The 25,432-nt window shown below is 54.2% G+C and overlaps 8 protein-coding genes across 8 annotated transcripts; 3 read left to right on the forward strand and 5 right to left on the reverse strand.

Moving 5' to 3' along the window:
- Positions 1–465: 465 nt before the first annotated feature.
- Positions 466–3,761, reverse strand: J7T55_009333 (uncharacterized protein; the record flags this gene model as incomplete). The annotated part of the gene is made up of 3 exons (XM_053134649.1): positions 466–1,956; positions 3,275–3,410; positions 3,739–3,761. 3 exons carry the CDS (start codon positions 3,759–3,761, stop codon positions 466–468), a joined length of 1,650 nt encoding a protein of 549 aa, XP_052987532.1.
- A 1,241-nt stretch (positions 3,762–5,002) lies between these two features.
- On the reverse strand, positions 5,003–5,572 carry J7T55_009334 (uncharacterized protein; the record flags this gene model as incomplete). Its single annotated transcript, XM_053134650.1, has 2 exons — positions 5,003–5,467; positions 5,540–5,572. 2 exons carry the CDS (start codon positions 5,570–5,572, stop codon positions 5,003–5,005), a joined length of 498 nt encoding a protein of 165 aa, XP_052987533.1.
- A 916-nt stretch (positions 5,573–6,488) lies between these two features.
- On the reverse strand, positions 6,489–8,834 carry J7T55_009335 (uncharacterized protein; the record flags this gene model as incomplete). Its single annotated transcript, XM_053134651.1, has 2 exons — positions 6,489–8,661; positions 8,773–8,834. The coding sequence occupies 2 exons, from the start codon at positions 8,832–8,834 to the stop codon at positions 6,489–6,491; spliced, it is 2,235 nt and encodes a 744-aa protein (XP_052987534.1).
- Positions 8,835–9,905: 1,071 nt separating this feature from the next.
- Positions 9,906–10,671, forward strand: J7T55_009336 (hydrogen voltage-gated channel 1; the record flags this gene model as incomplete). The annotated part of the gene is made up of 3 exons (XM_053134652.1): positions 9,906–10,128; positions 10,193–10,307; positions 10,368–10,671. 3 exons carry the CDS (start codon positions 9,906–9,908, stop codon positions 10,669–10,671), a joined length of 642 nt encoding a protein of 213 aa, XP_052987535.1.
- Positions 10,672–12,243: 1,572 nt separating this feature from the next.
- On the forward strand, positions 12,244–12,864 carry J7T55_009337 (uncharacterized protein; the record flags this gene model as incomplete). The annotated part of the gene is made up of 2 exons (XM_053134653.1): positions 12,244–12,449; positions 12,555–12,864. The coding sequence occupies 2 exons, from the start codon at positions 12,244–12,246 to the stop codon at positions 12,862–12,864; spliced, it is 516 nt and encodes a 171-aa protein (XP_052987536.1).
- A 1,141-nt stretch (positions 12,865–14,005) lies between these two features.
- J7T55_009338 (uncharacterized protein) lies at positions 14,006–15,784 on the reverse strand (the record flags this gene model as incomplete). Its single annotated transcript, XM_053134654.1, has 1 exon — positions 14,006–15,784. The coding sequence occupies one exon, from the start codon at positions 15,782–15,784 to the stop codon at positions 14,006–14,008; it is 1,779 nt and encodes a 592-aa protein (XP_052987537.1).
- Positions 15,785–19,821: 4,037 nt separating this feature from the next.
- J7T55_009339 (uncharacterized protein) lies at positions 19,822–20,571 on the forward strand (the record flags this gene model as incomplete). Its single annotated transcript, XM_053134655.1, has 1 exon — positions 19,822–20,571. One exon carries the CDS (start codon positions 19,822–19,824, stop codon positions 20,569–20,571), a length of 750 nt encoding a protein of 249 aa, XP_052987538.1.
- A 2,470-nt stretch (positions 20,572–23,041) lies between these two features.
- Positions 23,042–23,818, reverse strand: J7T55_009340 (uncharacterized protein; the record flags this gene model as incomplete). The annotated part of the gene is made up of 1 exon (XM_053134658.1): positions 23,042–23,818. The coding sequence occupies one exon, from the start codon at positions 23,816–23,818 to the stop codon at positions 23,042–23,044; it is 777 nt and encodes a 258-aa protein (XP_052987539.1).
- Positions 23,819–25,432: the final 1,614 nt, after the last annotated feature.

The following is a 25,432-nucleotide window of genomic DNA, read 5'->3' on the forward strand; positions in this document are numbered from 1 at the left end:
CCACTCCAACTTAAGCAGCATTTGATTACCCGTTCATTTCAACATACATGCCGATGCCCACCATAACACATGCAAATAACCCCCCTTTGATAATCAATCAAATGTCGATCGATATCCACCGTCCTTGAGCCGCGCCCCTCTTCTCTCTCCACATTCTCTTTAAGATTAGGGACGTTTTCCTCGACAAGGTGCGTGTTGATAGGTTTGAGTCAGGTATTATGTGTGGTAAGATTCATCAAAGATCGAGAGTAAAGGAGGAGAGTTTAAGAGGAAAAATGGGTATTTTGGAGATCCTGTCCCATGCGATCTCGGACTAAAATGGACAGGAAAGGAAGGAAAATCATCAACATCGCGGAATGGTATCTCTGAGCCCGAGGAAGGAAGAAGCTATCACGACTTGGGTAAACACTGCAACCCTTCCTCGCAATCGTCAGGAAAAACAGGGGAGCCGAAGCGTGTGGGTGCTTATTTGCTGGCCTCCTTGCTGGCCTCCTTATTCGCATCCTTGTTCGCAATCTTGGACTTGATCTTGCCAAAGAAACCGCTGATCCGGTTCTTCCTCTTCTGCTCCGAGGTGGCCGAGCTGGGAGTCGCGGCATCTGCGGGCTTCGTGTCCTTGTTCTTGGACGGGGTCGCGGGCGCCTCAGCGCCGTTGGCAGTGGCGCCATTGCTGGCTCCGTTGCCAGTAGGCTCGCTGACCTTGGGCACGTCTACAGCGGCGGCAGGCGGCTCCACAACCTTTGGTGCGTCGGTGGTGGCCTTGTCTGCGTCCTCTGTCGCCTTGGCTGGCTCAGACTTGGAGCCCTCTGTTGGCTCAACAGGCTTGACCTCCTTGAGGAGCTCGGCTTCGACAGCCTTCTTGTCCTCAACAGCGGCGGTGTTCGCGGCAGCCTCAGGGTTCTTGCCAGCCTCGACGATGGAGTCTTTGACCTCGGACGGGACTTCAGGAGAGACTGTCTCGATCGTCTTCTCCGCGCCACTCGCATTGATTGTCTCCTGGACGGAGTTGGGCAGCTGCTGCTTGACAGAGTCTGGCAGGTTTTGGGCAGCGATAGGGGCAGCGGTCTCGATGGCCTTGTCCTTGGTGGCAACGGCGGTGGCTAAGGCAGCAGCACCGACACCTGCAGCGGTAGCCGCAGCGGTCTCAAGCAATGTCTTGTCAGTCTCGGACTTCTCAGTTCCCTTGCCAGCGGTGCCCTCGGACGTTGACGGGGCTTCGGGAACCTTGTCCTTCAGCTCCTCTTCCACCTTCTCTTTGTCCTTGACCTCCTCTGCTATGCCGCTGGCTTCTGGGTCGACGCCAGCCTTGTCCTGGCTCTCCTTGACGACCTCGGGGACCTTGGGCTCCTTTGGCACTTCCGCGGCCAGAGCTGCCGTTGTCGAGTCGGCGCTGACAGAGTTAATGTGGGGGTTTCCGGTCCCGATTGGAAGACTAGATTCGGGGATCATTGTGCCGGCAACCGGGGGCACGCTCAGGTCCTTGGAGTCCACTCCAGGCAGGGCGTCACTCTTCTCGTAGGACTCGGCGTCCAGCTTGACGTTAGAGTTGACATCGGCGGTCTTGATGTCGTTGGGTACCGGCTCGCCAGGCGCGAGCTTGATGGGGTTGAGTCCACCAGCGGCAGCAGGGAGAGGGTTGATGCCGATGGGGTTGAGGAGCTCGTCAGCGGCAGGCGTCTCGGGGAAAGTGCCGGGCAGGTCGGAGGGCTTTTCATCCGCTTGCTCAGTCTTGGTCTCGGGCTCGGGCTCGGGCTGAGCCTTGACGTCCTTCTCGAGGGGAACGTCCTTGGCCAATTGCGCCGTGGTGGAATCTGCGCTGGCGGAGTTCATGATGGCGGCAGCGGCGGGCAGACTTGCTAGGAGGGTTTCCGGGGTGAGGACGTTGTTCTCGTTGCCGCTCTCGTCCTTTTCCTTGGGATCTGTTGGGTTGGAGGTCCAGGTGCCGTCGACGACGAACTGGAGAGGGTGAATGGATGTCAGTGAATCAGCGGAACAAGTGCAATGCAATGAGGGTGACACGAGGCCTGCGATATCAAACAAGAAGTAGTACGGAAGAGGCAACAGCGAGCAGGACTGGGTTGACGGAGGAGGGGGGGCGAGGCTGATAAGTACAACAGTGGTGACAGCGCAGCGTGGTACATGTACATGGGCACGGCAAGGCCGTCAACAAATGACATTTGCAAGAAGCAAGGGTCGACGTGGGAGATTGCTCCCCACCGGGCCCCAAGAAAACGAGGGGCAGGTCACGCGGCGCGAAATAAAAGGTACTGCCAGGGCAGGTAGCTAGCTTGTCTCTTGCGCGGACAGCGACCAGATCTGGACGGACTGCTTTGAACAATCAAGCATGTACACCGCTGGTGCGCGAGGCAGGTTGGTTGTGTTCGCAAGGTCACATCCCGCAGCCTAAGCCTGAGTATCCAGGGCCCAGCTTTCCCAAGACGAACAAGATTGCGTCATAGGCCGGCCAGGGCAGCAAAGGAATCGGGGGATGGATGGGTGGGTAGGTGTGCGAATGGATGACTGGACGGACGGGATGGGAGGCAACACTCGACAGCCTCCTAGTTGCTCGCAGGCGACGAGAAGGTGACGATTTCCCACGGGCAAGGAAAAAGGTAATTTGAGCCGCAGCATGGGACCTCGCGGCCATGAGTCCAGTCCATTGATCGACTAATGCCTGCTTGAGAGCGACGCTGCGACTCGAGGACTGAATGGCAGCTTGCGAATTGACCTTTGTCCGCTGCCTCGCGGCTGGCCCTGGTCCATGTACGAGAGTACATGACCATGTCAATATCGGGAAGAAGTCCCCATTATGCAAAGCTGCTGAGCTGCAGAGCTGGCAGCTGCCATGAGGAAGAGGCGCGAAAAGCGCCCCTCACCGCCCGCTCGGGAGCTTCTTTGACCTCGTTGAGCAACGAATGGGTGGGCGCGTATGCACATGTGAGTGCCGCCGCCCTCATCTGCACTTGTCAATTGAGCGCGGGGCAGTCTGTCCGGTGACGTGCTTGTCCTTGCCCTTGTTCTTTTCCTTTCGCCATCGCTCGTATCGCATCGCATCGCATCGCATTGCAAGTGCGGTGCACTGCTGAGAGCTACACACGCACACGCACACGCACATGGATGCGCCCACAGGCCCATCCAAGCTGCGCTCGTCTTGGTGTGTCGTAGAACCGGGTCTCACGGCGGCGCCAATCGATCAATTGGAGGGGAAATGTGTAGAACGTTGCAGACAGAAACATAGATAAGAAGATGCGACAAAGACAGGACTTGTACCGACCTTGTAGTATATCCTCTCGGAGGTGTCGGGCAGGTCGACGCTCTTCTCGAACTTGTCGCCGACCTTTTCCATCTGCTCGCTCTTGCTCCAGTTGTCAAAGGTCCCGGTCACGTAGACCTCGTCGCCGGCGTGCGGCCTGTAATGCAGAGACACAGATGAGTTAGCCTAGCCGCCCGGTTTCCGTCCGCGCAAATTGTGCCGTGGATGCAGTGCAGCTGCCATTGCGATTCGTGCTTGTTGGACGGGAGGAGCGACGGCCCCATGGCTCATGGCCCATGATCGCCGCCGCCCTGCGTCTTCGGAGCACCGTCTCGTTGGGGGATTGCGCGTGGCGGGGCCCCTCTCGAGCGAGACACGGCCGCGGCGAGCTTGTTGAAAAGCGGCGGATGGATCGGTGCTGGCGCTGCGGTGCTGGCAGATTATGGAGCCCCCAAGAGTGGGGTGTACAAGGCATGTTGACGTACCATTTGAAAGTGTAAGAAACCATTCTCGATTAGCGATACTTGGTCGGTCTAGGAAGGAGAGAGATATGCGCTCGGGGGAGAAACAAGTATTCGAAGCCCGTGGAGAGGGAATTCGAAGAGCCAGCAGGCGAGAGCAACGGATGCAAGAAAAAAATGTAGGCTGGCTGGGAGATTTGCTGGAAGATGGTAGACTATTCGCAGAGGACGATCGATATGACAGTGGTTTGATGATTACTGGGCCTGTGCCGTCGCTGCAACGGGGCGGGGCTGGATTGTACGAGGTACGATCAATCCGGTCGATGAGAGGAAGATTGTGCTGGGGACGATGACCTCGGAAGCTAGAGGCCTTGGATTGTTGGAGTGAGTAGCTGGAGAAAAGTGTTGAAGAGAAAAAGAGGTTGGAGCTAGGAGGGCCCCGGTCCTTCGATCATCTACGTAGGTGGTAGTATGGTCACTGTGGTGTATGGCTCACTCCAGCACCGAGCTCAGAGCTTCCAACCTGAGCTTGGCTCTTCCTCGCAGCCCGGGTACCGTAGCTATTTCCAGGCGCCAGGGCCGGCCAGCGGCCTTATCTTGCACAAAACCGGAGGCTGGTCTAGCGGCCCCCCCTTGCCGCTCCACATGCAGACATGATTGCCCACAGGGGCCTTAATGATGGGCGCCAGGCCCAGGAAGAGCTCTCCTGCAGCCATCCCAGTCACTCAATGCAGTCGATATCTCGTGCTGCATGTCTGCATGTGTCTGTGTTCTCCCGCTTTCATCGAGAGAAGCCCATTGTCTGGGAGTCAGTCAGGCAGGTTTCAAAATTACCGTACAGAACACGAACCCGACTGAGACATCCGCCACGAGGCACACGCAAGCGGTGGGACGATCAGTTCACCCAGAGAGCCGAGGATCATCACCATAAGCTTAGCTTAGCTTACTCTGTTCTCCCAGTCTTCCCAGGATTTGTCTTGGGGTGGGCTGCCTTGTTGCTGGCCCGGTTCCTCCGCTCGCTCCGGATTCCACCTTGGCCTATCCGTATCCGTCTGTACCTTTTCTCACCAGGTACTAGCCTTGGTGTTTCGTCATCGGGCCAACAAACCTTCTGTATCAGCACTTTGCCTGTTCGGGCTTCTATGGCTTTGAAATCTTATTAATTTATATCGAGGTTCAATTTCGCTGACATTATAGCTCAACAGTCATGTGCTGTTGGCATCCTAAAATCCCGACGGAGCCCTCGCCTAACCGATCCCAAACGCCACACGTAATGTCCTGACATCGCTCATGCCGAGGTCTCATTGTCCAATACCCCATACGGCTGCTGGTCGCCGGCCCCGTCCTGCCGCTCGCCCGTGCCCGGCGCGCCGCGGGTCTGCTTGAGCCGCAGGTGCTGCTCCGCCAACCGCGCGGGGTCCTCCTTGGAGCCCGGCTCGACGTCGAACTTGGCCGGCCGCCCCGTCAGCTCCTGGTCCTCGGTGATGTTCTTGCCGTGCGGGCCGCCCGAGTCACGGGCGTACTGGTTGTTGACATATGTCGGCGCCGTGCCGGGTGCCGCTGCTCCGCCCGACGTAGATGTGCTGGCTGACGACGTGCCGGGGGGCTTGGCGCCTGTGTCGGTGCCGCCCGACTCGTTGACGTTGCGGTTGTTGGAGAACTCGCCGCCGCTCTGGGCCGACTCGGCTGCGAGGGAGCCCGAGACGTTGCCTGCTCCTTCCTGTGTCACGGGAGCCTTGTCGCCGAGGGTGACCTGAGTGTGTCAGTCAGGCTGCGCTCCTGCAGAGATATGTCGATGTGACAGGTCATAGCTGTTCAAACTGACCTTGGTGCCTTCGCTAGGTGCCTTTCCGACCATTGTGGATATGTCTTGCTTGTCTAGTTGTGTTGGTGGGTATGGTTATGTCGCCGGTCGATGATATGTCTACATCAAGTACTAGTGACAGCGTTGATGTATGGATGAAGACGATCCAAGTAAACAACCAGCTTGGTCACCTCGTTCTTGCTCTTATATACAACATCAGACATTTTGCAACATTTGAGCTTCAATATGCTGATGTCGTCAGAGGTGATGTAATGAGCCTCGCGAGCCTATTCGCCTTGAGGTGAGGTTGGCTTGATGTAATTTTGTGGGCCGCTTGGAGATGCCATCCATCTCTCACTCGTCGAGGCCGATATGTCACAACGGCGAAACAATTACGTGCAGCAGACGGCTGACGAGCTAGTTCGCCACGTTGTGTCACAGTAGGCGCGTGTGTATGCAGTCTCGCGCAGAGTCCCGGAGCTGTAGTTCCGGACGGGTGCAACTAAACCAGCCAGTCTTCAGGCTATGCCGCCGGCTCACCATGTCCCTCTCTTAAAGGTGAGACGGATGTTATGCGCCCATGCCCTCGTGTCTCACTCACAAGGAGCTGCATCGTCGAAGTGTTTGAGATGTATTCATTTCAGATCTCCAATATCGAAATCCCAGTGTATACACGCCTACTGGCTGTCACCAACAAAAATGAAAAGGCCTGTGGCAAACGCCCTTGCTATGGCTGTTTCATAGCCTACTGCATCTTCTAAGCCAATATGCTCTGTCTACCGCCGAGCGTCTCGCTCGCCGTGGGTTTACGTGACCTCCTTCTCTATGCTGTAGAGTCGTCACCGTCAGGGCTCTTACCCACTCTGAGGATGTTGTGCCAGACAAGACATGACCCGCATGGTCGGTCGACCTTGCTCTCTTCAAGACGATGGTCCGAATGCATCGCAGTGCAACCATGTCGGAGCCTGAACTAGTTGCCTCTCTTACCACCAGTGCTCATCAAGGTGATTTTCTGTTTCTGTTTCTTTTTCTTCTTGCCTCCACCGTTGTTACCACCAGAAGTCCCCTCTGGCGTTGTATTTTCCACGCCCAAAGCCTCCATCTGAACAGCCAACTCTGCAGCCCCAAGTGAGTCTAGGAATTGATCGCTCTTGAGCCATCCGTCATCCACATCTGCTGCCGGTTCAGTCGGGCCTGCTGAGGGAGAAGGTGGGATGGCCGGGGTGCCCCAGATTGTTCTCTGCGTCGAGGGGCTGGTGGACATTGATGCCAGTGGGGAGAAGCCATGTCGGGGATTGGGAGGTGTCGTACTTGCTGCTCCAAGTGGTTGAAAATCTTCTAGATTCAGGCGATCAGAGTTGCCCTCGTCGCTATACCTCATGGTAAAGCTCTCATCCGCAGCGCTTAGAACAGTCCTGCCCGGCCCTCGACGATATGCAGCAGATTCCAACCGCTCTGCTTGGAGACGCTCGCGCTCCTCCTGTGCCTCCTTGTCTCGGTTCCGTTTCCGGCGCCGCTCAATCTCATCTTTGAAGTTATCCAGAACCTCATTGGGGACGATATCGGTCCAGTCGCATTCCAGGAAAGAGATGAGACATCCGCGAGGGACGTGGCCCAGATATTTTGCTCTCTTTCTAAGCGCGTCGTCAAGCGTGTTCCCTGTCGAAATGTGCTCGACCCTCGGTAACAGTGTTGACGGAAACTGTGGAAACGAGCCGTACTTTGTCTTGAGAATCCGAATATCTAGAGGTGAGAGGTATAGATGTGGAGGCGACGTGTAGAAGTAGAACTCGTGCTCAGACTGTCCACGTCTGCTGGAGCTGGCGTTCTTGGACGCCTCCGCCATGGCGACTTGAACTTCTCCAAGGTCCTTGACTTTATCTTTTGCAGTCTCAATCGCCTTGACCGCTCGCTGCGTCCATTCCCCATCCTCGTTGAAGAGCAGCTCATCCTCTTTCTCCTGTTTGGTCAGCTGCTCAATCTCATCATTATATTGCTCCATCATGTAATCAGTCGTGCCGCGCATGATTCGGGCGTAATCTAGAACGTTTGCTGCGAAGTGCCAAGGGATCTCGTCCCCGGAGCTCAGGACCTCTGCTCCGCCCTCCTTGGGTAACGCAAGTGTCGACTTGTCGTATCGCATCATAAGCCGGAGCACAACATCGTCGCCTGGCCGCGGCAATGGGCTCTCTTGACCGGCGTAAAAACGCACTGGGCGTACTTCGGACATCTGTACGCTGTCATCACAGATGGGACATTTCCTCCACCTTGCCTTCTTCTCGTTGACACTTGCCTCCTCGCCCGAGGTGGAGTGCATGAATCGAATCAGACACGGCAAACAGAATATGTGACCGCATGTTGCCATCCGAGGTGCCACGGGCTCCGAGAGACAGATGGGGCAGGACGCAGCCTGTGACTCGGCGGAAGCCAAGACCTGAAGCACATCAGCCCAGTCGAGGTGCTCGTCAGCGTCAACAGCCTGCTTGGAGTAGTCGCCCTTGGGCGAGACAATGAAGCGGTAGTTGGCGTGAACATAGCGAGCCTTGTCAACTGCGTGATAACCGGATCCTGGGCCCCAGGTCGGATTGCGGCGGTAATTCCGGTTATAGGAGGAATGGTGGTTCTCAAAGCGAGGACGGGGCGCGGAATAATTCAGCAAATGGGTGATCGAGGTCTGGCCCCGGCGACTGGATGCGTTCCGGATCGCTCTTATCTCGTCCATGTCGTCTGCGTCCTCCCTGTATGAGCCGGCTCTTTTTTGGGTTCTATGTTGCTTTCTTTGCCCCTGTCCTTTCCTAGGCGCAGCAATTTGAATCGATTGACTGCTTTGGAACGGTCGGCGGTTGGTATCGAAACTCGACGTTGCAGCCGGTGAGAAGGGGGCGCCGGAGTGGGATGCGGACGGTTGAGTCGATGAGGACTTGCCGCCAACGTTGGATGGATTCGACATGTTCCGAACGAGATTCTGGATGAAGTCTTGCCCAGAGCAGAAAGAGAGAGAAAGAAAGAGCCTCAAAGCAGCTGTGCCGACCAGAATGATGATGGCCGTGACAAGAACTGCTACGCGGTTGATGATCTGGGGTGCGGATGAGACGGGGCAGGATGGGGTGACGTAGAACGCGCTGCTTGCTGCTTGCTGCTTGCTGCAATCAAATTGAACCTGGTAGTTGCAACACCATAGTAAGGAAAAGTATCAATGAATCGCTTGGTATCAAAATGGACGCGAGAAGGTCTACCTGGAAAGTAGACCTGACCTTTGGATCCCGCAGGGAACCTCGGAGTGGTTGGAGAAGACGGAGCGTTTGGCGAGAGTCATCGGGTGCTGTCGGCGGGGCAAAGTGGACGCCCATGACCCCATCTCCCTCCATTAGTCATTCGATGGCCTGGCTCCGGTGTTAGCCTTTGTCCTAACCACGATGCTACACAGCAGGCCCCGGTAGGTGGATTGGTAGACTGGCTAACTAACTATGTGCCCAGGTGACAGGAACAGGAAATAATGGCCCAGTCCACTTCACACACGCATCTAGTTTGTGCTGTGGTCAATGAAATCAAGCCACCTAGATGGTGGTACAGAGCATTTGGTGGAAGCATGCAGGCACTTGTATCACAAAGTGGCATTGGACACAACCCAAGTATGAGAGACGAGAGCTTACTACTAGACTGCATTGTCCAACATATGCTACCTCCTAAACTGTGTGAACAGGGTCTTCATGAAAGCACGAGCTTAAGCTCGGGTGTCCGTTATGCGGCCACAATATTTATGTAGAATAAGTAGGAAGGCAAAAACAAAAGGAGGGGGGAGGTTTATGGAAGAAGCAAATAATCTCTTAAGAGAAACTAACTCTAAGATATTCTCTATTTCTCAATAGGGCAAATACCTAAGGGATAACCTCTTATAAAAATAACCTCTTAAAGAATAACGTCTTACAGAATAACCTCTTGTGGGATAACCTACTATGCGGTAGTCTCCTGTTGGATAACCTTCCAGAGAAAAGAGGGCAGAAATTAATCCACAGGCGGTTCCGCAATGACGTGCTGCGATTTCTGAGAGCGTAGCGGTGTTGTCCCAGTAGTGTATGTGAAAAGCTGTTCCATTCATAGTCCTGGCGAATGAAGCCGACCATATCCACAGGCTTGCCGAAGCGGATCGCGCGATAGGTGGGCGTGTCAAGACGCGCACACCCGCTTATTGCGGCACTCACTCGACGCGGCGGCGGCTTTTCCCTGCAACTACCTTTATGCACATCATATGTAGATAACTTCAACCCTGGTTTCCCTACGAAATCCTTGGCAACCTGCAATATCAACCTCAGTGCACAATCGGCATTTTACATTGTCTGTCCCTGCAAGCTTCAGAAATTGGCATTCGCCAACACCAGTTCCAGTAATGGACGAGACCGACGAGCAACAGCCTCTCCTCCGCGGCCAAAGCGACCCGACCCAGCAGCAGGGCGCGGACGAGGTCAGCACATACACCAGGCGAAGGAGAAAGTGCCAAGACCTGCTCGTCTCCAAACAGAAGCATTACCTGGTGCTGGCGCTGGTGGCCCTCGACGTCTCTTGCCTGCTCGCCGACATCTTCATCACGCTGATCGACTGCGACAGCAGAAGTAAGCAGCATCTTTCGAGCAAAGCTTCTTCCTCGGTGCTATGATTGCTAACTAAGTTCTGCAGTCAAGAACGACGCCTGGGTCCCAGGTGTCCATAAGGGCCTGGAGGAAGCCGGCCTTGTCTTCTCGTGTCTCTTCTTGGCTGAGCTGATAGCGAGCCTGTGGGCCTTTGGTCTCGAGTGAGCGCTGAACACATATTCCCTATACAGCTACATAGATTTTTACTGACGACGGGCCAGGTTTCTGCGTTCCTGGTTCCACATCTTTGATGCTATAGTCATTGTCGCCAGTTTTCTCATCGATGTACTGACTCACGGCGTTCTTGAGGAGGTCGCATCTCTTATCATCATCCTGCGTCTATGGCGCTTTGTGAAGATTATCGAGGAGTTGTCTGTTGGGGCTTCGGAGCAGATGGAAGACCTCGAGATGAGGATCGAACGTCTTGAGGAGGAAAATGCCAGTCTAAGGGACAAGCTGAAAGAACGTGCACCGACGGATGGGGATGGGGATGAGGGTGAGGGTGAGGGTGAGGCCGCATCATGAGTGCCAGTTGTGTGCTGCAGCCTTCCATCGAACACGGTCATTAGCTGGGCGTCATGCGGTCAGCGTGGACCGTCAGGCCTAAAGTTTGTTGAGGCCCCCTCACACCCATTCGTACCGTGATCGGCACATTCTCCATAGGACAGAGCCTCTTGCATCTGGGAGGATGGTCTGAGAGGTTAGAATCCAAGGGGGCATCCTTTTGCTCGTGGTGTTCTACCTGACCACGACGCGGCCGAGGAAGAATGCACGGAGCGCCTTGCCGAACAAGTCGGAAGTCGGTAGGTCTTCTTCGATCCCTCCAACACATTCTCTCGAGCACCTGCGCAGAGCTTTAGGATCCTTGCAAGATGTGGAAGGAAATGTAACTGGTATCTATAAAAACCGGTATATCACCACATCACCCGAGACCAGGCTCGAGACGGAGACTGTTCAACACGAGCGTGGAGGCAAATCCGCATGCGCTATGATCTCGTATCCGCATCTGCTTTGTCCGGCAGCACAGCCGCGCATACCAGCCAGCAAAAGCACGCGGTCCTCCACTTACAACAACACCGTCTCGGACAACCACTATTCTGGGAGCACAATTGGGGAATGCAGGTCACAGGCCAGACATTAAAAAAAATAATAAGTCCGATAGACTGGATTCCCAAGGAAGAAAACCAAGTCTGAATCTGGGAAATATTACCTGCGCGCATGACAAAGTCCCATTCAGCCAGGGGTGTTTTCATTACCGCCATTTCCTTCTGCAGCGGGGCCGACCGTCCGATAGCTGCATGCCACCCTCCGTTCCAGTCCAGCTGCAGCCCCAGAAAAGTCTAAATAGCTCTCGACAGCAGAGAGACAGCTTGGGACCCGGCCGAATTGCCCAGCCAACAAAGACATCCCGGACGCGTTCCTCGTCCAGCGAATCACGGCCGCTCCCCGACCCGACTCTCGTGCAACGCGCTCATCTGCTGCCCCCCTTGAGAAGGAACCACAGCAGATGAGGCCATCATCAATTTCTTGCAAGCCCCCGGCCGGCTGGACCCCAGTCCCCAGAGATAACCCCATGCCGGGTGGCTTCATCCTCCTTGGCCTTTGCTCCCTCTGGCCTAGTTCGTATTCCCAGTCCGAGACTGATTGGCCGGTCCGAGTGGATATGGCGGCCGGGGACTTTCTCTCCTTCTTTCCTTACTCTCCCTCCCCGGGAACAAGCTAGGGGGGATGGGGGATGTGCTCCAGGGCCCCCCTTGCCCATGCCTGTACTCAAAAGAAGCTTCATATTAGAAGCTTCTCGCGTTGAGGAGCGTTCCTTCTCTCCTCTTTCCCCCCTTCATCTAGCTGTTTCTCAGTCAACGAGTTCTCGCAGATCGTGGTTGCCGGTATAATTCAAAAGCTCCATTGAGTTTATAACCGTGTCTCTCGTTAATCAGTCTCTCGCTACTCAACAACATTGAACATTCTTCTCAGCTGCCCGACATTCAAACATCACCTCAGGTTTAATACTTTGCATTGTACTGCACAATAAAGCCCGCTTGCACAAATCAAAGAACATATACACGAGCTTCAAGCAACCCAACAAAACTAGACAAAATGAAGTCTTTCGTCCCTCTCATCGCCTTCCTGGCCCCTGTTGCCATTATGGCACAGACCGCCACCACAACAGCCTCATCCGCCTCGTCAACCTGCGATGCGGACTACATCGTGGAGGACTGCCTGCAGAGCACGACGGCCCGCCAGCAAGACTGTGACTCGCAAGACTACACGTGCCAATGTGCCGCATACCAAGCCATCGCAACGTGAGTTTCCATTCCTCACCCTCCTCCACCTGCTGCTGCTGCTGCAGCACAGACGAGGAGAAAAAGAGCCACGAGCCGCCAGCTGACATGAATCCCCCCCCACAGCTGCTACAACAACTGCCCCAACGACGCCCGCGCGTCCACCGCCCAGGGCCAGGTGACGCAGTTCTGCGCCCTGGCCAGCCAGTACGCCTCGACCAACTCGGTCAAGGCCACGGGCAGCGCGGCGGCGTCGTCCGGCTCCGCCTCGGCCACGGCCACGGCCACCGACGACTCGAGCAGCAGCAGCAGCACCTCCACCGCGTCCAGCAGCTCCAGCAGCTCCAGCTCGTCCGCCAACTCGGCCGCCGACCTCGCCATCAGTGCCGGCGGCCTGCTGGCTGCCGTCGCCGGCGTCATGGGTGCCCTGCTGTAGAGAGAGAGAGAGCCCACAACCACTCTATGATGCAGAGAGAAACGGCCAGGTGAGCGTAGGGCGCGTGTGCCATGAGGTGTACAGCCCTTTTTGGGGGTGCCCTCTACGTTTAAGCGAGTCCAGGTACGACGTGATGACGGACGATGCGTGATGGGAAGACGGCGCCGTACGGGACCAACTTTAATAAATGGAGGGACGTGTAATTAATTCTTGCATTGCACTGCGTGCGTGCATGGCTGGATGTTTGTTCCCGTCACGGCTCTGTGGGAGGCACGCTTGAGGTCGGGAAGAAAGGTGAGAAGCGGACTTCTCCCTGGATATCACATTTACCTGAAGCACATAGCCAGTCTCGCTAGTGTCTAATATGATCCACCGGATTCAAAACTTGCCCTGTGCCTGCTGCTTTTTAGTAATCTTTGGATTCTCCAGTTCGCTTGACACAGGTCTCCCAGTACAAGAGTATGTCTTGGTCGGCCTTACCCATTACTTCGTACGGCATGGTCTCGCTGGATAGTTACAATACTTGGTGCTTCAGTTCACGCAGGATTTGGCAGTTGAAATCCACTAGTATAGTCATACAATAGTGTAGGGGCGAGTAATGTTGGGTGTGGTATCTCGTCTTCAATTCGTCTGATCGTGTATAGGGTATGTATATACAGGGTAACAACAGGTATGTATCAAGGACACACTGTTCCAAAAGGCCTTTTTCTCTCTTCCCAATCCCATCTCGTGTCTTGTGCAGAAGCTCCGGCCCAAATTTTCCTTGTCGATAAGTCTATTCATGGCAAAGCCAGCACTCTCAAAACAACTTCGTCGGTATGACAGTTCAACAATGGGTAGCCCCATCATTGTGTTTTCCTCTATGTCGTGGTTTTCGCACAATCTGGTGTACACGGAGACAATATACGCCCCAAAGAAAGCAGCCATCCCACCATTGCAGTAAATGAGTAGGCAACCCTAATAGCAAGGGGGAAGACACATTGAACTGAAAACAGTATGCTTCAGCTTCTTTGTGCGAGAAGGTTCGAATCCAAAAAAGAAAAGTGTCTGCGCTGAAACAATGAGGTATTAAAAGTGTAATCATAACGTGAGCGCTCGTAAAATTCGTAAGTCGAGCAGATGTTCCGCGCGCGCGAAGTGTTCAAGGCTTGCGTCGCGCAGCGGCCTTGCCTGTCATGGGCGTGACGAAGGTGACATGTCTATTCTCGTCCTTTGCTCGGGTACCATTGCTGCTTCCGTGCTGCGAGAGATCTTGCACTTCGGGATATTCGATGTTGACTTCCGTGACCTCGGTCAAAGAACCGTCGTCAGAAGCATCTGAGGACGAACCATCATCAGACTCGTCATCTCCGCCGTCGTCGCTGACAAGTGACGGTGCATTGTTGCTAGTCGCAGTGTTCGGGCTGTGGTCAACATCCATCATGTTGGCATCATCGAGGCCGGAATCATCGTCGTCGTTGATGGGGGCACTCGTTATCAGCTTCGATGCTGTCGAAGTGAAAGCGAGATGCGGAGACCGCCCCTTGCTGCTAGGTGGGCGCGGCCCAGGAGCGGCAGGCGAAGGGACAGCTCGCGAGGGGACACGCATGCCAGGCGCAGGAATGCGAGCTCCAGCCGTCGACACCTTGTTCACGGCCGGCTGATCCGCATTTGAGGGCATGTACGGCTCTCCTTCATCGGACTCCTCGTCACCTGACAGATAATCATCGAATTCCAGGTCCGTCTTGGTCTTAGCATCCTCAACATGTTTGTTGAGATCGCCCTGGAAATCTCGTTTTTGGAGTAACTGGGAGAGGAAAGGAGTCGCAGGTGCACCAGCGAAACTCTTCGGCGGCTTCCCTTCGACCTTCACAGAAGGACTTGAGGACGGAGCACCAGGTGTTTTGGGAAGAGTGCCTTGGTGGAAGAGCTTGAGCGACTCGTTGATGCGCTTGAGCAGAGCCGCGTAGGCATTTTGCTCAGCCGTTGCGTCTGATCGTGCAAGAGGATGAACAATGCCAGGGGCAGGAGCGCTGGGAGGCTTTTCTTCGCTGACAGCGCTGCTGCTGCTCTCAGTAACGTTGATGGGTTGACCACAGTCAACAGCCGCCTCCTCGTGAGACTTGTACTCCTTCCTATGAGCAATGCGACAGTGATTGATGAAGCCCTGGGTGCTACTAAAATTGTCCCTATGACACGAGTTGCACACGAGTTTGACAACCATGCCGTTACTCCTCTTGACAATACAAGGGGCCTTCGGTTTCGGTGGTGGGTAGGTTGTAGCAAGCTTCTGACCGGTCTGTCCACGAGCCACCCTCTTGCCGATGGTGGTAGCCTCAGAAAGGCTGTTCCTCGTTGTCCGCCCTTCTGCCGAGTTTCTAGGGACAACTGACAGACCCTGCCACTCAGGCACCACGTCTCCAAATCTAGGATCTGGGATCAGCCACTTGGCGTAGTGACGAGCATAGGGACCCTCCGTCACTCCGAATGGCGGAGCCCACTGCGCAGCAGGCTCCCCATTCCTACCGTGAACAGCTGATCCCTTGCCTTGCGAGATATCCAACATCTGTTGTGGGGTGGGGCAAGAGGTTGGGTAGGGTATGAGGTGGCACCGACGCAGCTGCTCCAGGGCGACTTGACATTTGGCAAGTTCCTGGTTGATGAAGCGCAGCTCCTGATGCTTCAGTAATATCTCCGTGCCGAACTGCTGGTTGATGATGTCAACTACTCGATCAGTGTTTGGCGCCGCGGCTTTTGGGGACTGCGATGCGAAGTACTCTTGCCGTGCCATGGCGGGAGTTTCTGGTGGTGTCGCGACGCTGTAGTCAACCTTTGCACGCTTTGCGCAGCCATCATCATCGATTCCGTCGTGTGCAGGAGACGCCTTTCTTTTGAGAGAGTGTGGGCTCGTGGCAAGGCTGGGTAAGTCTTTGGAGCACATTGTCATGATTTGTTCAGCTTCAGCGAGCCTGTCACCTGCCTTTGCATCACCACTCCAGAAGCGGAACATATCACGCATATTTTTGCGTCTCCGCGACCACGGTTGCGACGCACAAACTCGAGGCTGGCCTCGACGCGACGGTTCTGGGAAGGAACGGCGTGGCAACGACTGTTTTGTAGTCGCAGATGAAGAGGCGACTAGGCAACTGTCGCGCAGGCAAGGCTGACGTAACAAGGGAGAACGGCGCTAGATGACTAGCGTGCTTCTTGGCTGCAGGCTGGGGTGTGGGTCCGGACTGGGATGTGTCGGAAGGTCGGAGCCCCAAGCGTTTGCGTGCAATGGCGCAGTGACGATGATGTGGCCAGTTCCAGAGGGCCGACCGAGCCCAAAGCGATGCGATGCGATGCGTCACACCACACCACACCACAGTTGTCGACGGCGAAAAGAAGAGACGCTGTCGCCTGGAGCGAGCACTTCAGGAAAACGGGCCAGCGAGAACTAGTAAAAGCCTCGCGGAATGAGATGAGCTTGCGCGACACAGGCACAAGGCTCAAAAGGAGCGTACGAAATGAACGAGGCGCAAACGGGCTTCGTACTCTGAGTTCGTGTTGTGTCAGTGTTTGACAGAAAGAAAGAAATTATTTCTTGTCGCGCTGCTGGTGGTTGTTTGTGACAGGAATTGTTTTGATTTTGGGGGGGTTGCGAGGAATGAATGAGAGGATTTGGGGGTTGAATACGGGATCAGTTGGGGGTGGTAGGGGGGAGACCGGGGTGTGTAAGAGAGATTGGGAGAGGCAAAAGGGGGAAGGGGCGAGAGTGAATGCGACTGATGGAGTGAGTGAATTGGCAACCCGAGCGGCGGGAAGCGGCGTGGGTGCAGTGCAGGCTGCGCCTGACGAAAGCGCTTGGGGTTGGGAGCTCGGGTTTGGTTTTGGTTGGGTTGGGGACAATCAGGGCGAGGAAGGGAAGGAGGGAAGGAACTGCTGCTGCTGCACCTGCACCTGCAAATGCAAATACTCGAATGGGACGGAAACCAAGAAGACGGAGGGAGGCGGGTGATTGACCGGGTGGTTTGGTATGGCTTTTGTTTTACTCACCCAGAGGTTGTGATGCGCTGCCAGAGCTCGAGAGGACGATACAAACAGACAGGCAGAGTCAAAATGAGGCCTCTCTTTTCTTCTAGAAGCACCACGAGGGCTTCCCTTCTTGCAGTGCAAAGCGATGCGGTGCAGTGCAGTGTGAAAGTGCAGACGGAACAGGACGGAACAGGTCAGGACAAGGGCCCTCTGGGTCTGGGGCGGCCTCGACGTGGACGTGGAGGGAGCGTTTGCAGGGTGCAGCAGGCACAGCCGTGTCGCAAACAGAGCTGGGCTGAGCTGAGCTCCCCGTATGTTTGCCGTGCCTTTCGCTGCGTTTTGCTCTGAGAGGGAGCGTAACACGCAAAAGGGGTGACAAAAAGGAGGTAGGAGAGACACACAGCGTGTTACGGGTGTGAAATATTGTTGTTGTTGAATAAAGGAATGGTAAATTCGCTGCGCAACGCAAACTATTGAAACACAGAGCTTCTGGGTCTGGTTTCCGGGCGAGAAAGTGCTCGAGGATCGAGCGCAAAAGGGCCTGGGGCTGGGGGTGTGGGAGGAGGGAAGCTGGGAAACCGAAGCTGGACCTGGGAGACGGGGGAGACGCCCGAGGGTGCTGGTGGGCTCGCTTGCTGGGCTGGGTAGGGGGTGGTGGGCGAGCGGGTGGGTACGCTGATACGTAGTCCCTCGTAGTCTACTGCTGTGCCAGTTGGGTGCTGGGAGAGGGAGACGGAGGACTTGTCTGGCTTGTCTGGGCTGGGCTGGGCTGGCTGGGCCGGAAAGTTGGAAGGATGGGGAATGGGAATGAGCGCGGGTGCGACGCCGATTGCGAGACTGGCTCACGAATGTTGGAGGAAGAGTGGGCTGGAATGAGCGTATGGATCCCGTCCTGGCGACGGGATTGGCTGGTGTGGGACAGCATTAGGTGGATTATGGCTGAGTTGGATCGCAGGCCCCCCGTCCATCCCCCGTTGGCTCGACAGTCGGCTGCATCACGACGGGGTGGTGGTGTGGGACCTGGTCTTACATGGCATGGCATGGTCATGGCAACCTTGGTCCTTGTCCTTGAAAAGCAACCTTGGGCCCCCAGCTAAGGCCAAGGTTTGGCCGGGAAGGGTGCCCTTCCTCTTGGTGGCACGCACACGCATAGACTACGCCTACCTGGATACAATGTACGCACACGCACCCTTCATCGACGTGCCACGAGTCGGCGCAATGCGTATTACTTGCGGTAGTATGTAGACGGGCACCACTAATCATATCCAGATGCATGCAGGCGCTGCGCTCAGAGCCAGAGCAGAGAGACATGTGGGCGCCTTTTTGTGCACTTGATCTATTTTCCCCCCTGTCAGCCTGTCTGTCTTTCTATCCTGGGTTGGTTGGAATGCAGACCGTCCGCGACTAAGTATCAGTCAACTGCGGTTGGTACCTAGGTGCGAGGTACTGCACATAGCTAAGAGCTGAGCCTAGCCGTGTTAGGTGCAGGCGCTCCCTCCAACTCAGGTCTCTGGTGTGGTGTGCTCCGACTAAGAATAGATGATGGATAGATGATGATAATATAAAGTCTTCAATCCTTTGAAAGCGGCCGCATCTAGTTGAATCCGCCCTGCAGAAGCCAGAAACGACCTGAACGCGACATGCGCAGCATCACCCTCGACGCCGTCGATGCTAGTGACGATGGTGCTGCAGAGGCTAGCAGCTGCTTGACGGCCGGATCAGAGCCGCGATCCATGTACTGTACCAAGTCGGGCCATCCACTGCATAGTGGCTCTGCAACTTCGTGATAAGTTTCAGCCAGCGTTGTCAGCGTTGCTGGGCTAGGGCAATACCTCCATTGCTCCTGCCCACGGCAGCCCTCATGCGCCGTGTCCTACAAGGCTGCAGGTCTCGTCCTATCAGTCGCGATATGTGTCAGAGACGTCGCAGCCAGCCAGATCCTGGGAGACGAAACAGCGGTACTTCACGGGTATCTGTCCGTGCTTTAAGCTCTCCCCGGCAAGTCATTAACTGACACTGACATTTGCCGGTCTTCCATCTCCAGTAAGCAGCTTCCTTGCCTGCAGGAAGAACAAAGAAATGGCGACATTGCGACCAACAGCAGCGTAACCGTCTCTCATCTCATTTCAGTGTTGCCCATTCTGCCATTTCAGACCTCGGACTTGAGCTGCAGGCTTGCTGCAGCCTGATGTGAGGCTCAGGGGTCCCTGTCATTGTATCTGGGGTAAATGGCCTTGGGTGTGGGCCCAACTGTTCTCGGCTTGCAAGTTGAATCTGATAAGAAACTGTCATGACACAGATATTATGGGATTCCAGGGTTGATCATATGCGTAATGAAGATAAGGATGGATTCCACTCTTCATTGCTTTGTTCATGGAAGACCTTCCTTGGTACCTAGGCACGATCTCTACCACTCAGGAAGTTGACAGCTGCTTTTCGTTGCAACTGGCAACCGTCATCCAGAACTAGAGAACAAAGAACAGCTGCATGGGTGCCTTTCTAGCATGTGACATGATGGCCGGCAGTGCCTCAGTGCCCCGATGCGCTTAGCAAGAAACCTCATCGTGCCAGCCATCACAGGGCTCCATTCAAGGACATGCTTTGAGCTGAAGGGGTGAGCATTTTTGCTATTGGACGAGTGTGCCAGCTGTATAGGGACCTGATAGCTTCCTACCTGGTACGTGGTACAACATAGTAAGCGGGTACCGTCTTCTTATCGATAAACAAATAATCAGGGATTTGCGTTCTCTTTCGCCGCCCTGGCGCTTCTGACGCGCTTTCATAGCTGTAGTAGGGCTTCAAAGTTCTGAGCTCAACCTCAACCTTAATCCCACCGTCCCACCTCGACCAGGCTGACTGCCCCCTTCTCCACCTCACAGCGTTGGTCATAGCCAGCCAACACATCTCCTGACAACGAATTGCCCATCCAACTGCCCACTTGGAGTCAATCCAACCGCCACGATGCATGCCGCAGCTGCTTCGTCCAACTGCACTCCCCCAAGCACGGGCGGCGGCGCAAAGAGGCCCGTCGCAGATGTCGACATCCCCGGCACTGAGCCATCTTCAACCGAGACCAATGCGAACAAAAGGCAGCGCGTCGGACGCTCGAACTCGACAATACCCAAGACACTGCCCATGCAGCCACACGAAGCTCTTCTGGAGGAACTCAAAGGAAAATACAGCATCGCCACAACTTCAGTCATAGCCTCCTCCAAGATCAACAAAAAGGTTACCCAGGTCCTCTCCCACCTCGGCCATGTCGACCTTTTCAGCCCGTCCTCCATCCCCGGGGTCATGATGGTACACGCGAGGGCCAACGATGCAAACAAGATGGTGACGGTCATGGAGATCGCCAAGAGACAAATGAACAAGGCGGGCCAGCCCTGGTATCAGTACAACAGGGTCTATGAGGTAGCAGACGAACGTGATTCGAGATTCAATCCCACCGGCCGGGTAGCAGACCAGACGGTCATCGAGAATACACTTATAAATGGTCAGGACGCGGACGGAGAGGAGGACGACGAAGACGACGCTTTCGAGCCCGTCGAGACTGCCTTCGAGCGCGCGGTTCGTGAGAAACCCGCGGAGGAGTCGAAAGCCACCTACATGAGCATCTTTCTCTCGCGCGTGCCGATGCCAGAGCTCCAGGCGAAGACATACATCACACTTCAGACGAACGGGGCCGAGATTGGCAGACTGCCCCGCCCATGAGAGGCAAACCAATTTTGACGAGGAATTGTAACGATTGCATACCGCCACGGCGGCGACGGTGTTTATGATAGGTTTGGCTCTGGGTTTTCTTGTTTCCGCATCGGACAGACCAGTCATGCTCGACAGGCGGTTTCGCACCAACCGGTAGGCGTGCTTCATTTGAACGAGGGAGAATTAGGAGTCACGGAACGAATTATGGCCTTGATACCCCCACTAGAGAGGTAGAGACGGTATTTAATCTACCAGATACGACCGCGCTTAAGGATTGATTTCCTGGGCACCATTTTCATTGCTGCCACACTGAATATGAACTCCTGTTGTCGTCTTTGTAGGCTGCGGGAGAAGGTGACAACTGGTGCTACTGGCCAAGTTCTATTAGTAAATACTCCTGGGACTCACAGCACGATCAACCGAGCATCGAATTCCGGTCGCTCCTCGGAGCGTCGGAGTAATGTAATATCACCACCACTATTGTTCGTAACGCACCGCACCGACTCGGGCGTGATGAGTAGACGCAACCTAATGCACGGTCACAGGAGCGCTCCAGAAAGAAGGCACGCACAAGCGAGCCCTTTCAACAGGCCATGGCCTCCCACGGGATCTATGCCGCGAGGCGATAAACTTCTATGGGATCATCTCCCGTGGTCCTAAACTTGAAAGTACAGCGCTGTGCAGACTGGCATCATAGCTCGACTGGTCCAACATGTTCATGGACCTGTTGATGTGGGATGGAGGCAATGGGAAGGTGTCTCCTGGGGCGATTAGAACAGTGTTTCCGCCCAAGCCCTCATGCAGGTTATATTTAAGGTAGTTGAATTCCGCCATGGAAGGAATGAGGACCATTTGTGGCTTCTTAAGAATGCCCCATTGTCCACCTTAGCACTTACGCTGTTCATTTTCTATTATTGTTCTCAGAGGACAATGAATATTTGCCAGTGTTTCTGTTGGAATAGCAGACAAGATAGCTTGATTGAATCTAGATTTAGCTTAGAAGTAGACTTTCTAGATTTGTCTATGGTGACATGATATGCAGGGTGATTTTGAATAACGGAAGCGAGTATGATCTTGTAGATGCTTTTGTAGAAAGGATTGTACTTGCTTCTGTAGTTGTAATACCAAAGGAAGAAGTAGAATTCGTCAATAAGATCCATTTGATTCTTGCTCTTAAGTGGTATTGCGGTTGTGGAAAACATACATTGCGCAGGTCAGCCTGGAGAAGCAAAAATTCTCAATTTTCGACGTAATAGCTGAGGGGAAAGCTCATTCTTAGAGAAGCAAATAATGTGACGTTATAAAATACACACAGCTATACCTAGTGCCCAATATGTTGTTACATATGATGTTTGATATACCAAACCTAAGTAATCATAAGCTTAAGCTCGAGTAGCCGCTTTGCGGTCACAGTATTTATATACAGTAAGTAGGGAAGAGAAGAGAAAAAAGAGGGGGGAGGGTCATACAGTGAAAAATAGTTCCTAATAAAATATTTTCCTGTCAAGAATAACCTCCTGTAGAGTAACCCTTTATAGATTAACCTTTTATAGGATAACCTCTTGTAGGATAACCTCTTGTAGGATAACCTCTTGTAGGATAACCTCTTGTAGGATAACCTTATGTGGAATACGTTCCTGTTGGATAACCTTCTATAGAAGAAAGTAACCAAGCCACATGGGGCTCCGCGATAACGTGTTGTGATGTTTGAGGTAATAGTGATGTTGTCCCAATAGTGTATGTGATGTTTATTGTAGTAGAGAGTATGTTGCATACTTTACAGTTGATTAATTGTTGCCTGTTGAATGCGGATTCCTGCTGCTAAAAGCATACCTTTTCTTCTTCCTAGGTCTTAAAATCACGGACGCAGATTCTCGTGTAATTCTCGCCACTGTATCGGACAAGGTTTGAAGAGACCTGAGAGTATCTTCTCGCAGAAGTCGTGGGTACGTTACATTTCTGTAGTCAACCAGTATGCTCCTGGAACACCAACCACCAGTATCATTTACCTCGTTGCCCGGAATCTCGGCAACTGCATGTCACTGCGTGTGAGCAACTGGGTTTGGAGGCAGAACAAGATAAGTATTGCGGTGTCGCTGTCTACCAAAGTCTCACGTGGCCCGTATGGTCCATGAGGGCCGGGATATCTCGTGTATCTACTCCCCTAAGTCGAGTAATTCTTGCTCTCCTTTCCCAAGACGCCATGACAATGCGGAACATGAGCTGAATGTCGCAGACGCTCTGCCCGCTGCAGTCACCCCAGCCCCAATTACCGCGGACCAATGCACGCCCCGACATTACCTCTACCTGTATTCCTTCCCAAAGCTCGCAGGACGATGCTAGTTCATAAGTTTCCGGGTATCGTTGGTAATGCGTGAGTTCCTGCGCCCAATGTTTCACTCCCAATACTCCCTCCCAACGTGATCGATTCCAGTGTGCCCAGGTCAAAACAAAATTTGAAACATCGAAAGCCTATCCATCAGAGGTGCCTGCTCCTTTTCGCACCAGATCCCCCAAAACCATCCTTAAACTGACCAAGGTTGCCCAAGTCAAAGAATTCCCCAAGGTTTACTTTGCGCTTCGTCCCGGCACCATGCCCCAGTCTGTTCGCTGATCGAGTTGCGTTGCGTCCCCCACTACTGACATGCCGTGGTCCCCGGGACGAATGACGTGAGACAGAGATGGAGGGAGGGGCCGAATTTGGCGACGAAATAGAATGGTCATGTCCTCGAGCATCAGAAAGGCGTAAGTTCGCCAGGTTGAGAGGTGACGGAGCGTCTTGAGGATAGGGGTGAGATGAGCGGAAATCAAATGTTTCCTGCGTAGGGACGACAATCTCAGGCTCATCGACCGTGATTTCCTGGACTACAGGTGTGTCGGGCTCCGTCTGTAGTTGTGTGTCGACGCGTGGAGCCGAAGTTGGTTGATGTGATGTTGATGTGCTGTTGGATCGATGTATCTCGGGAGATGACATGGGTTCTGGCTTTTCTGCGTCATCGTCGCTCTCGATGATCTGGGGCGAGGTGTCCGTTGTGTCTAATCGCTCATTCGCCCATGCTCTGATCTTCCAGCCCTCGCCATCGCCGAGACCGAGGTGTTCTTTGTCTAGAAACTGCAGCAGGTCGTCGAGACACTCTTGGTAACCATCTGAGCGAGCCTTTGCTTGAGCTGTCATCGACGACTTGTACAGCTTCGTGACGGACAGGGCAGCGGCCCTGAAGACATCGAGCATCTGTTCGGGGGCTTCGTTGGCCATCGCTGACTTTGCTCGAGAGAAATGAAGGTCGTTGGCAATTCAAAAGACTGTGCGTGCGTCCTACAGATCGATGTGAGCAAGTGTACGAGGCCGAAGCTGGGGAGGATCATATGAAGGAGTGACCAAGGGCAGGCGGGGCTTCGCTAGAAGAACAGGCGCTGCGATGCGGGTCCTCTGGCGTTGGCAGGGTAGTGGTGGATCAGGCCCGAGGAGTTCTGGAAACACCCTTACAGTTCTCTGTGGTGGGTCTCAATTTGACGCTCAATCTCGACTGTTGGTCAGCGAAAGAATGGCCTCGTTAGGTAGTGTTTCGAAATTGGCATGGCCGTGGTCCGTTCAAGGAGGGTCGTGTCGACGTCTAGGACAGGGTATTGTTGAGTGAAGACAGGTGAGAGGTCAGCCGAGCCCGACGTCCTCCTCTCTTTCTCTGTAGTTTGGTGGCTTGAGATGGGATGGAAGTGAGCAGGTACAGTACGGCACAGTACGGTGGTACAAGTGCAGCTCCAAGGACGGACGTCAGCAGCGGGCGCATTTTCCTCACGTGGAGTTGTGTTTGCCGGCCGGGCCTCAGGGAGGGCAACCCCACCTGGCAGCTGGCTGGATTCTCTCTGCTCTCTCCTCTGCAACCAAAAAAACCGCTAACGTCATGATGGCAAAGCTAGGCCTGTCGTTCATTGGCCCTGCCGTTTTCGGTTCCTGGGGGGGGGGGGGGGTTTCCTTTCACTGCACAGTACGTGCAATAAACACACAGACAAGGGTGGGGCACACCTTGGAAGAGCCTTATCGGACCTCACCCCCACTAAGACTCCAACGCTTAGACTATCAGACTCTTGATGACTGACTGTCCACATCGACAGGATCTAAATTTGTGAGACATAACGGGGTTACTGAGTAAGCTCATATAGCCAAAATGAGGAACAAAAAGAAAGAGGGCTTTTATATCACCAACATGTCTTTCCGCTGTAGTAGACGTTACGGGGGAATTATAATCGGCCAAGCAGATGTCAGCAATAAGTATTGACGGGAGGACGACCGAACACTCAAAGGTGTGTAATATTGTTGAACAAGCTCAAACTACAATAATCATATGCCTGATGGTTGATACAAGAAGCTCTCCAGCTCTTTTCAGGTCGCAAACAAGCCTTTCATCAATGAGCCTTGAGAAATTCACCAACCAGGGGATAGATTGCTTCGGGTGAACCTACCTACAAGAATCAATTACCGTCGGCTCATATCGACTCGCTCCCACCACAGCTTGACTGACAGGGCTTTTGGTCAACCAAAGGCCACTCAGAATCAATTTCTAGAACATGAAAAGTTTACAATTCGGGGAGCTCCTTCGTAATTAATCCGGAATGTTGCTAGCCAGCCATGTCGACGGAACAAACTCTGGCTTAAACGCCTATGTCGCAGTCCACTTTTGCCATCTGCGAGAATGAACACCCTACCATATTCAGACATCAGCTGCGTAATTCGGGAGACAGACAGAGAAGGGGTTGCATCCTGTTCGAGAGGAATCTAATCGGCCGCGCCATTAACGTGGCCCGAGCCCGCTGCAAAGCAGACTTGGGAACTTTCGAACAAGTGAATGCAGCAGCCGCACTTTGATTGGCG

Source organism: Diaporthe amygdali, assembly GCF_026229845.1.
Source record: "Diaporthe amygdali strain CAA958 chromosome Unknown NODE_47_length_302777_cov_65_667284, whole genome shotgun sequence".
Classification (NCBI taxonomy): Eukaryota; Fungi; Ascomycota; class Sordariomycetes; order Diaporthales; family Diaporthaceae; genus Diaporthe; species Diaporthe amygdali.